The sequence below is a fragment of the Merops nubicus genome, unplaced genomic scaffold (genome assembly GCF_000691845.1).
Source record: "Merops nubicus isolate BGI_N331 unplaced genomic scaffold, ASM69184v1 scaffold48975, whole genome shotgun sequence".
In the NCBI taxonomy this organism is placed as follows: Eukaryota; Metazoa; Chordata; class Aves; order Coraciiformes; family Meropidae; genus Merops; species Merops nubicus.
In genome coordinates this window covers 1-11,757 of record NW_008612579.1, presented here as the reverse complement: position 1 = coordinate 11,757, position 11,757 = coordinate 1, and the positions used below count along the sequence as shown (strand labels likewise).

General features: G+C 43.8%; 1 protein-coding gene across 1 annotated transcript in view; it reads right to left on the bottom strand.

The window, feature by feature from the left end:
* CACHD1 (cache domain containing 1) overlaps positions 1-11,630 on the bottom strand; it is a gene marked incomplete at both ends in the record, with an annotated part of 16,977 nt that extends 5,347 nt beyond the window's left edge. Inside the window, 7 exons of the mRNA XM_008941569.1 lie at positions 3,460-3,570; positions 5,204-5,385; positions 6,191-6,333; positions 8,340-8,508; positions 10,193-10,310; positions 10,797-10,920; positions 11,481-11,630. Coding sequence (XP_008939817.1) covers positions 3,460-3,570; positions 5,204-5,385; positions 6,191-6,333; positions 8,340-8,508; positions 10,193-10,310; positions 10,797-10,920; positions 11,481-11,630 — 997 coding nt within the window. The remainder of the gene's footprint in view (positions 1-3,459; positions 3,571-5,203; positions 5,386-6,190; positions 6,334-8,339; positions 8,509-10,192; positions 10,311-10,796; positions 10,921-11,480) is intronic.
* Between the last annotated feature and the right edge of the window lie 127 nt (positions 11,631-11,757).

The following is an 11,757-nucleotide window of genomic DNA, read 5'->3' as shown; positions in this document are numbered from 1 at the left end:
CTCCCCAGCCTCTCTGGGCAGCTGCTCCAGGCTCGGCCACCCTCACCCCAAAGAAGTTTCTCCTCCTGCTCAGGTGGCACCTCCTGGGTTCCAGTTGGTGCCCGTTGCCCCTTGTCCTGTCCCTGGGCACCACTGACCAGAGTCTGGCCCCAGCCTCTTGCCCCCCGGGGGCCCTTTAGCTCTTGCTCAGCACTGCTCAGATCCCCTCTGAGGCTTCTCTTCTCCAGCTCAGCAGCCCCAGGGCTCTCAGCCTGGCCTGGCACAGAGATGCTCCAGCCCCTCAGCATCTCCACAGCCTCTGCTGGACTCTCTCCAGTCGTTCTTTATTGTTCAGTAGTTCTTGTTTAATGAGCCCAGCACTGGACAGAGTACTCCAGATCTTTCCTCACCACCACTCAGGAGGAGCTCTCCTGGCAGAAGCAGAGTCTTGACATTTGGGTAAGACCATTTGGATGGTGAAAGCTCCAAACAGAAACTATATTCTAGTCATGTTCTTATTGTCCTAAAACTCCCTGTCCTGACAAATTCCCACCTTCCCCTCAGGAGAAAATCCAGATACTCAAGACCTCCTGAATCAATGCACGTGACCTAAGGCACAAATCCCCACTGGGCACCAGAGCAGTGAGGTTCTGGAACCTTCTAATATAATAAGAGAAGAAAATAACTAATATTTATTATGACAGGTTATGATAATGATTATATTACGTGGTGATCTGTGGTAGCCTCAAGCTACTGAAAAATCTCTGTCCCCGATACATTTGTAACCCCCAAACTCTCCAGTTTTGCTCCCTGCAGCACTGAAGTGGCACGGCCAGAGCAAGTCACATCCCACCCCTGAAGGACCCAGACTGAGCAGCTCACCCTCAAGGCACAGGGCATGCTGGTTTGCACCTACATGGCCTTATACTGATGACAAAGGAGACACCTTTGACTTACTGGCTTTTAAAAACTGCTTTTCTAAATAATTTTATCTCTGAAGACAGTAAAGAAAGTTCAGAAAAAGAGGAACCTGAAGGCCACAGCTGGACTATACAAAGTGGAGGCTGTTGGCAGCCTCTGATCCATGCAAACCCAACTCTGTTTATGGGACTGAAAAGGTTGGTTGCTTTTAAAGATGCACAGTGAAGGTGTAGTCAAATCTAATTAGTAGATTTATAAATATTGATCCTAAAAAACTTCATTTAGTTTGTTACTCCTTTCACAGAGAAGAAAAGGGAAAAAAGAAGACAGTGAAGCAGCACAGATACATTTAACTGTGTGTGACAAGGTGTCAAGTGAAGAAGTTATTGCTCTGTCCTAACAGACAAAAAGCCACCAGGAATGCTGTAAATACTTTAGCTTCATTTTTAAGCTTTAAATCCTTCTGGTTTGCTGGTGCAAGAGCTATTAAATAACTTCTTGCATCAATCTTCTATTCCAGCCTCCAAAGAAGAAATCAGATATACAGAAAATGGGAATGAGAGAGAAGCCCCAGTTCCAGATAAAGCAATGATGTTATTTAAACCCACACAGCAGTTTCTGCTGGAAGCCTGCCTCTGAACTCTACCAGTTCCTCCCCCACCCCTCTGTTTTAGTTTAACTAAGACCTCTTTGGGGATTATCCCTGCATAGGACTATAAGCTCTAGAGGTCATATGTACCCAGGAATCACATTCACAACTGCCAAACTTTGTTTAACTGTTCTTTAATCATGTTCTAATAACCCACGTGAGCTTTTAAGTTCTTAAAGCTAACTGAAGCATCACTTGCTAGATAAAAATCAGAACTGTGATTAATTGCACCTCTCTTCTTACAGAAGTGCTTATTTCCCTGAAGTAAATTCCTCTGTGACAAGCACCACACAGGCGTCAGGCCTAAGAATACTCCTGGCTAAAAAGACAGGCAGATGTCCTGTGGTGGGAGACCTCAGACAAAGCTGAGGTGTCTCTGAGGAGAGCAGAGAAGCAGCACCCTGGGCTCTTCTGGCTTTGTGAGCTGTATTTACCAGTGCAATGTTAGAAGCTACCTTTGCACTGATAGAGTGTGCACAGAAGTCACATGCTCACTGGAAGTCTTGGAAGAGACTCCGTGTGAAAAACCAAAACAAGTAACTACTGTTTGCCATCTCTTGGGAGAGCCTGTGCTGGAAAGGTTCAGCACATGTTCTATCAACTGATCTCTCCTTTAAACAGCCTCATCTGAAACCAAATCTCAGCCCTAGGCTGGGGGCCTGGCCAGAGGGAGCTGAAACAAAGAGTCTGGTTCTTGAAGAAAGGGCCATTCCATTACTGAGATGTTCTCAGAGAGACTGACTCCAGCTCTCCTGGTGTGATGTACAGAAACCTGGAACAGAATCATGGACTGGTTTGGGTGGGAAGGGACTTCTAAAGCCCACCTAGTCCAAACCCCTGGAGTCAGCAGGGACATCCCCAACCAGAGCAGGTTGCTCAGAGGCCAGGCCAACCTCACCTGGGATGGTTCCAGGGATGGGGCATTGATCAAGACTCTCTGGGCAACTTCAGCCAGGGGCTCAGCACCCTCAGTGTAACAAATTTCTTCCTTCCCTCTGGTCTAAATCTCCCTCTTTTAGTTTAAAACAGTTGCCTCTTGTCCTGTCACTGACATCTTGATCAACTTTCAAGATGGATTAAAATTTCCCCTTTCCTTTTTTTAAGCCATATAAGACTCATTAATAAAGAAAATGCTTCCTCCTCTGTGGCTATAATGTTCAGTTTGGTTTTGATCCCAAAGGCATGGGCTGCTGTCTCAACTCTGATTTGTTTTCTGCAATCCTGTTGAAGGTTTACAGGCTTCTCCTCAAGTTCTTATTCCTGAAAGCCCCTGCCCAGAAGTGCCAAACTTAAACAGCCCAGGTGAGGAGCTCCCCTAACTTCTGGAGTACAGACAGAGCTTTAATTAAAAGTGTCTTGTGGACTGACCTCTACTTGCAGTTAGGCAGATCTGCTTTCACTTCTTACTCCCTTCCAAACATCACCCTGGTACATACACCTTCAGCAGTGAAGGTGTGAGTCACTTCAGGAAATTCAGAGATTAGCAGTCTTGATGAAAAAGTATTTTACTACCAGCAGAGAGGGACACATCCCCAGCTGCCCAGTGGAAGTGATCCCTCTCCTCATCCTAAGTCCTTGTCTTCCATACATGACAACTCATGTTCATCCTGGAGGACATTCTCACTGATAAATCTTTTTTTTTCTATATGTTGTTGTTGTTAACACATCAATAAAGCTCCAGAATACAAACCTAGTCATGTGAGACAGACTGTGCACAGTGTTTCAGTACACTATTTCCACTGAATCTACAGAAGGTTGTATTACATTTTACCATAAGCACTTGAAAACCAGGTTTGGTTTTTGTTTCTTGAACATGCAGGAGTCACTCAGCACAGTTCTCTCCTTACCCAAAGCACAACTTCATAACTGAGAGTGTTCTTGCTTGACACAGAGCCCCAAACACCAATTACCTGGAAGAATGGACAGTGTGACTGATGGTAACGACGTAGCCAGCCCCTCCCACATCCAAGTAGGGACCAGTAAAGGTAATTAGTCCTGGATTAGCCACTGCATGCAGGTACCTAAGGGCAGCCAGAAGAAATGCTCATAATTAGTCAAAAAAGGTATTGTGAACTTCAAGACAGGATCCTTGATTTGGCAGAAACACAGACAAATATGTGAGTTCTGCACACTGTGAACAATCTGCCACACAATTGATGTTTCTTAATATTAAACAAGTACCCAAGCATGATTAGGACCCCGACCTAAGGCAGGCTTGCTCAATAAATGGTTCCTCAGCATACAGAACTGCATTAAAAAAAGCTCAGTTCTGCACAGAACATGTTTAATGTCACTGCAGACATTATTCCCCAGAATTATGGATGACTTAGTGCCAGCTGAGTCTCCAACTCAAAGCAAAGAGTGGCAAAATTATTACATTACAGAGGAGAAATGACATCCTATAGACAGAATTCATAAAACAACATTCAGAAATATGTCAGAAAGGTATAAAAAATTACAATCTCTTTTAAAACTTCCTGTCAGCATAAAATGAGTCACAATCATGTCAATGCTTACATGCTGTAGGAAAGTTTATAAAACATTCCTATCACTGGAAACATATTTGTGTATGAAAAATCTACTACTCTGCTCTCCCCCACGCCAGTGCAGTAACCTATGAGTCTGGACCACATTGTGCAAGGGTTTGAATTCTACTTTTTTACTAGTGCTTTGCTTGCAACTTCTTTCCAAAACACTCTTGTTTGGTTTTAGATAAAAACCAAGACACTGTGAGCATGCTGCATGTGGAGGCTTCTTCACAACTATGGTTTGAGAGAATCACTAAAGGGTGAGAGCTAAAAGAAAAAAATAACCCAAAACCTTCCCAAAACCAATAATGAAAATAATTGGAGAGCTTTTAAAATGGAGCTGATGGATTGTAAAAGTGCACTCAGTTCATTTATAGGTTTCTCTCATTACAAAACAGAGAGCGAACTTCCATCATCTGATCTGTCAGAAAAACACAAATAACAACTAAAAGGAAGAAAACCTGAATTAAAGCTTATCAGTAGCTATGGTAATGGGTATTTTCAGGGGAAACATGGGTCAGGAGAGCTTTGGCACGGCCAGGAGCAACTCCAAAGCCTTTTGGGTGCAGCTGGAGGGCCGGGATGTGGCGCTGGCTCGTGGCACACGCACACGTCAAAACTCACTCTGGAGTGCTCCCACCTCGCAGGCCCTCATTTGTCATGGATGCAAATACCTTCCCAAGCCAGACAACAGTGCATAATTAATAGCGTGCAGTCGAGCCAGCAAATTCCTGCTTTAAATTAGGGAGGACACCCGCTGTAAACGCACAAACAAAAAGACTAAAATATTCACAAGCAAAAACAGCACAAGGAGCTGAAAACTTCCGAACGAGCTAATCCCTAAAGGGGGTGCTCATTTTCTGAATATTTATACCCCCATCTGCCATAGCAGGGATATGGAACAAACTATCACTTAAAAGAAAAAGGGATGGAATTAGGACTAAGAGAGGTTTTAACTAGCTGTATGTCAGCACCGAGCCTTTCACCCGCGATGAAAACATTTCTAGCTGAACAGCTTATAGCTACCCATCAAAAAACCCCCAGGCTACGAAATCGATACCAAATATTCCCCTTATTGCCCTCCAAGATTATCCAAAGCTTTGATACGAGGACCCTAAAAACTCACCATTGTCTCCTGGTGGGATCAAATGCTTTGTCCATGAGGGAGCCGGGGTAAATTCGGAGCACCCCATTGGGGGTTGCTATGTAACGGCGCACAATGGAGCTGTTCAGGCTGCTCATTTCCATTTGTGTCATCCATTCATCTGTGACGTGACTGGTAGCCATTACTTCATTCCTGACAGAGAACTGCAAAACAAAGGCAGAGCTGGCAGGGTTCCTCTAAGACTTGCATGAGAAGATAATAAGCTGCTCGCGGGGTTTCCTAAAGAGCAATCGGAGATCATCTAAACTCAATTACTTGTTTAAAGTCTTCTCACACCAGACGAGTCTGGCACATTCCATGCAAAGGAAAAGCTTATTATAATGAAATATTGTTGTCGTTATCTCTGCAGCTTTAAGAGTTTCCTTTCTCCTTTGTGAAAACATAAATACTGCTCTGCTTGCACACAAAAATGTCTCATTTATATGCCTGAGAACACAAAGATATTTCCGATAAGAATTTATTGTAGCTTTAATTTTTCTAGCGCTTATTTCACTAGCTGCTGATGAACTTCTCCCCCCCTCCCCTCCTCCTCTCTCCACTTTTCTGAGCTTTGAAGCCCATGGCCATCTCTCCAGACATGGGAAGACCACTCCTCCATAAACCTGTGGACATCAGGAGATCAGTGGCTCAGATGCTCCCCTCCTGGATGAATCACACAAGCAGAGAAGCACAGACTCGGTTGGGTGGGAAGGGACCTTTAAAGGGCATCTAGTGCAACCCCCTGCAGGGAGCAGGGACATCTGCAGCTAGAGCAGGGTGCTCAGAGCCCCGGCCAACCTCCCCTGGGATGGTGCCAGGGATGGGGCAGCGACCACCTCTCTGGGCAACTTGGGCCAGGGGCTCAGCAGCCTTAGCGTAGCAAGCTTCTCCCTTAGGCCTAGCCTAAGGGAGGGGGTGGCTGTGAGGAGCGCCGGGTGCCCAGGGCTGGCCAGGGCTGGCAGGACACACCTTGAGGCCCGGGTTGGCGATGAGGCGCGTGTTGTCGCTCAGGTAGGCCGTGTAGTGCTCCACCATCCGCTTCGTCTCCGCCTGGCTGAGGTGCTCGTAAGGAGACGAGAAGCTGCCCGCCGACAGCATCACCGTCGGGCTTTCTAAAACCAGCAAAACAGGAGACAGGGAAGGGTGATGACCTGCACTTATGGCATGGTATACCCCTTCCCACCACACAAGGAATGTCCTCTGCCCGCTCCCTCCGCTCCCCCGCACTTTGGCACCCAAAGCTCACAGCTCCTTCAGGCCACGGGTGGACTGTGAAGGCAAAAAATGTGACCTCTTACCCTGATCTCCACGTGTTATTTGGTAGATGTTAGTGTCCTTGTTCTCAAAGTCTAAATGCTTTCTGAATTATTACTTTTTCAAAGATTACAAAAGCTGTTTGCCCTTAGGAACAGATCTTGTGCTAAAGAAATGAATTATCCACCTTTAGGTTGGACGTGTGAGAGAAAAACAGAGGTGAGCACTTCCAGCTACAGAAAATGACTAAATGGAGAATGACAAGGAGGAGCTTACCAATAAACGTGTAGCTGTCTGGGTTGGTTTTCAGAACAGACTAGAAAGCAAACTTTCATTGTGCAGAAACTGCAGTACCAGACAGCTTTTTCTTTTTAGAAAGAAAAATGATGACAACGATGCAGGGCTGAAGGTTGAGAAGAACCTGAGCTGAGTATTTGACCCATGGGACCCAATTTCCCCCTGTGTAATGGTCTCCAGAGGGAAAAATTCCCTGGAGTACGTGAAGCATTCTGCTTTTATTCACATTCCTCTAAAACACAACCCCATACATCTAGCAACCATATGTACCATGGTCATCACTCCTGAACTTCTACTACAGCCCCTCATCTGCTTCCCAGACCAAATATTCTAATGTGATTGCATTTTGCTTGGCATGAAGTTTTTCCACTTGTCAGCTCAGTACTGAATTATTTTTTTTTCTGTTTTCCATTTCTATCTTGTCTTTCTGGACAGAAGATAATCAAGACTAGGCACCACATGAAAGAAAGGAAAACCCCTGCACTTCAAACAATCAGCAAGGGAATCTCCATAAGTTTGTCAAGTTCCCCTGTAACTCTCCAGTCTAATCTCACTTAGCTATTTGTGGAACTGCAATACAGCAAAGAAAATATCACAACTGTGCCTCTAAATCCACCCTGAGACCTTTAGATCAAAACAAAAGCATGTAACTCAGAACTTCTTATAATATAGCAGAGATTTTAGAAAGACCCTACAGATTAATACTTAGAAAGCTTGCAAGTTGTGGTCCCTTCCAACCCTGACAGATTCTGATTCTGTTTTAGCAGAGGATTTAGTAGTGTTGGCTTGATGGTTGAACTTGATGATCTTAAAGGTCTCTTCCAACCTAAAGGATTCTATGATTCTAATATGTGATGTTTTTAAAGTTTCGTATCTTTTCCAGACATTAGAACTTACACTGTCATGGAGACTCTCCCTCTTTCCAGTAGCATTTGAGCAGCTACTGAAATGAGTCAGGTAGAGCAGAAGCCATTTAGCTCATCAAAAGCAGGGATGTGTCAATAACTCAGGAGCTTTCAAGCAGGTAAGGAGGATCTGGAAACCATCACACCACTGAGGTTCTCAGCTTCCCCCAACAGATTTAACTTCTGACTTCACATGGCTCAATGGTATTAAATGCTTATGGCAGGGAAAAACTTGCATAAATCCAAAGTCAAAGGCATAGTATTCCTGAGTGACTGGCTGAGACTTCACCCTACTTAGGCTGTTTGTCAATAAGCTGCTTTACAGTCAAGAGAACTTAAATTTTAAGCTTGGTGGGACACGTCTCACTCTCCCCACTCCACCTGCTGGGAGCTTGAGTGAGCAAGACTCATGGTGCATTTATCCCATGCTCTGATGAGCAGCCCCATTGCACCCACCCATGTGAGTGCTTGCTATTGAGCAGGGTGGCCACCATCAATGCAGAGCTGAAGGTAAGAGCTGATTAGAAAAATCAGCCGTGGAAATAAAAGCCTCTCCAGAGCAGAGTATTTCCAGTGGTTTGTGAGAAGAGCTTTACTTTGGGCTGCCACACTCTACAGCCACATGCACGTGGTGGTCAAGATGAACTGCAAGAAAGCCTTACCTAAGGTAGCCAGCTGCTTGAAGTGCAGGCAGGCATTGGGCTGGCCCAGCAGATCCAGTCGATGGTACAGGAGCTTGCTGCTGGGGACAATGTTGAGATTCTTCAGCTGTTTAACAGGGATTTCTGGCTGTATTACCACGACACACAGAATAAAGGACGTGTCCTGGACCTGAAAAACATGGGCAAGTCAAACAAGAAAAAGATGGAGGAGTTACAGAACTTATTTTCCATTTGGCATTCATCCTCTTCTCCTCAAGCCCTCCTCTCCTCCAGTTCTGGAAGGCAGCACCATGCATGGCCATCCTCTCAAGGATCACAGTTTCCACCCTCTCTGAAACCAAACAAGTCCTTTTCAAAGAAGCTAACTGGACTTGATCCTGCAGGAAACAGAGACAAGGACTGTGCTCAAGCCATTCTGGTCCCTGTGCAGGATAGAGACAATTGTCTTCAGCAACTCAGCCCCATCCAGGCACATGCTAGTCTGTCATCATCTTATAAATCAGAGCCACTAAGCTGTACAAAAATTACTTTGTCATAATCTATGAACAAAAGACAAGTAGTTTTCAGGAAAAAAAAAAGATTACATTAAGACCTTCCTTTTGTTGGTCAATTAGCAGTAATTTCTAACACTGGTTTGTGGATACTTTCTGAAGTGCCATCAACAGAGAAGCTTCAGGTTCACAGCTGATAAAAATAGACTGGTATTCACTCCTTTTATGAAGGATACAGACAAATTAACTCTCAAAAGTAAGACTTTATCATTACCACTCTTAATTGTGTGCTGCATGTGTCACATGCTTTACTGGTTTGTGTATTTTAAGTATCCCATAGTATACCAAAGTAGGAAAACTTGGGAGTTGCCCAGCTGCTCTGCAAGGGTGTTTTGATATTGAATGTAACATTAGAAGATGAGCTCCAGACACCCTCTTGTCACACAATGACAGTTTTAACCTCTTAAAACTGCTCAGCTTCACCTTTAGGTTGGATTTAACTCAGTATTGTGAAATGATTCACAAGTACCCTCTTGAGTTTGTTGGCAGAAAGAAGTAGCCAATTATTTCTGGCATCAGCAAAATTCACCTGGATTATATTTAACCTTCCATTCCATTTTAAATCCTCAGGTCAAGATTATTGTTCAGATACATTCTAAGCTGAAGAAAGGAAAGACAGCTGCTGGAAGCTCTCTTATAAAGCTCTTAGAACTGGTAATAACAGCCTGTTGCATACACATCATACTTGGTTTCAGTAAAAGCTTTGACATAACTCATGTTTCTCAGTGTTAAATTACAGCAAACATCATCACTAGCTACTGATACAGTCCTGCAACATGATAGTGTCAGAAGGAGAAGCTGACATTTTCCTAACTGTATTAATTAATGGATTGCACTACTCTGCCCCAAACAACAGTATTAAGCAAAAGAAGGACTCAGTCCTAAAGGGTGCCTCAGCACTGTGTGGGCTCTGGGAGGTATTTCTGTGTCACCTGCCTTGCAGAGTGACATCCAGACCAGCAGAGATTTATTTCCATTGGGAAAGCAAGAGTACCACCTCTATGTAACTAGGCATGACATATGTCTGATGAAATGAGGGGCCTGCATGACAAAAGAGCACACACATATCTGTACAAACACATCCCTGAAGATGACCTGGTTACAAACCTAAAGCAGCAATTTGATTGTCTCTTCTCTGTAACAAAAACCACACTCGTGCAGCTTCTGAGTGATCCAAACCCTTCCTACTTCAATACAGAGCAATGCTTCATGCTCCACTGCATTCACTGCATCACTATATAAAATTTCTCTGTTTTTATCAGCTGTGCCATCCCTGCAAAAGCATCACTTTTAAGTCCTTACCATCTTCCAGGCATAGCTGACGTTGTAGGCTTCTTTTCCCACCTCCCTCAGTTTGTTTACGTGCCAGGACAGCGAGGAGTTCACAGGAACTGTAATGATCTGGCTGCCCAGGGGGATGCTGTATTGGCAGATATAACATACAGCATTTTATTGAACACTGAGAAAGCTCTCAGGAAAAACCCATCTCCTGTACATTTATAAATACCCTGAGATATGAAGAGATGAACTGTTAGCAGACTCAGGTGAAGGAAAAGTGTTTTCACACTGGAAATGCACTTGTGCACCAGCACATTTTGAGTTAAAACACATACTCAGGTTAGACAAAGGCTAAAGAAAAACCCAGACCAAGTAGTGGAAAATCTTCCTGACAGAAAGACATTAGAAAAAAGCATCCCCCAGATCAGCTGAGGAAACCACTGCTTAGCATAAGCAAAACACAAACCAGAGTGGTTCTGTATCTGGGGGCAGAGGGAGAAAAATCCACCCAAGTATCCAGATACTGTAGGGTAAGGAACTTTACCTTATATTCTCTTAAAACCCCTCTGGAAACACTTCTAGTGCTTTAAGGACTGCTCATGTTTGCACTTGCATCCCAGTTCCTTACCTCAGGATGTTCTGGCGCACCAGCTCGAATTTAGGAATGTTCTCATAATGGATAATGTCTGTGTGGAGAGGTGGTTCAGACAGCAGGTAGGGCCTGGTAAGGGATGGGTGCATAAGAGTGTACCCTAAAAAATAAAGCCACAAACCCAGACGTTCAGTGTGTTATAATAACTGAGCCCAGGATGAATATTTACAGGAGGAAAGAAAAAAAAGAATACAGTCATCACAGAGTTTTTGCTAAGACTTAACAAATGGAGGTGAACAAGCAATATTATCATCAAAGAAGCTGCAAATGAAGAACTTGGTGAGTTGCAAATGAAAGACAGGTCAAAGAACCAGGCAATAAGGAGGCTGGGATCAGAGGAAAAGAGCTGAACACACAAACATGCCAGTTGTGCCTTTTGCCTGACATCTAGAACACCTTGGATGTTACACATGTAGAAAATCTCAACAGCAAGTAAATATTTCCACATCAAAACCACAGTGCAGACATTTCAAGTCACAAATCCACCTACAGGCTCTAGCAACTCTGAGGCAAAACTAACCAAACAACACACAATTAATCTTTTAATCAATATTATCATTCATTACTTATAGACTACTTAGAGACATGAAGATTAAGAGTTTCCTTTTGATGGTTAATGACCTCAGAGAGGCTAGAAGAGATTATATGAGTCAAAGTTACCTTTATTATCAATGAGGAAAGTGTAGGAACCCAAGGAGTCTTGATAATAGGTGACATCTTCCAAGATATATGCAAGATTAACATCCACTCCAACGATCCCCAGCAGCAGGTTTCCAAAGTAACATGGTTTACTTACAGTCATTATCAGGCCTTAGAATGAGAGAAAAACCATGAAACCATCAGCAACAATATCTAGTTCATTATTTTTAGAGCTTTATCATTTCAAAATGTTATACACTTACATTTTATATAGTATTGCTTGTTGGAGTATGGCTAA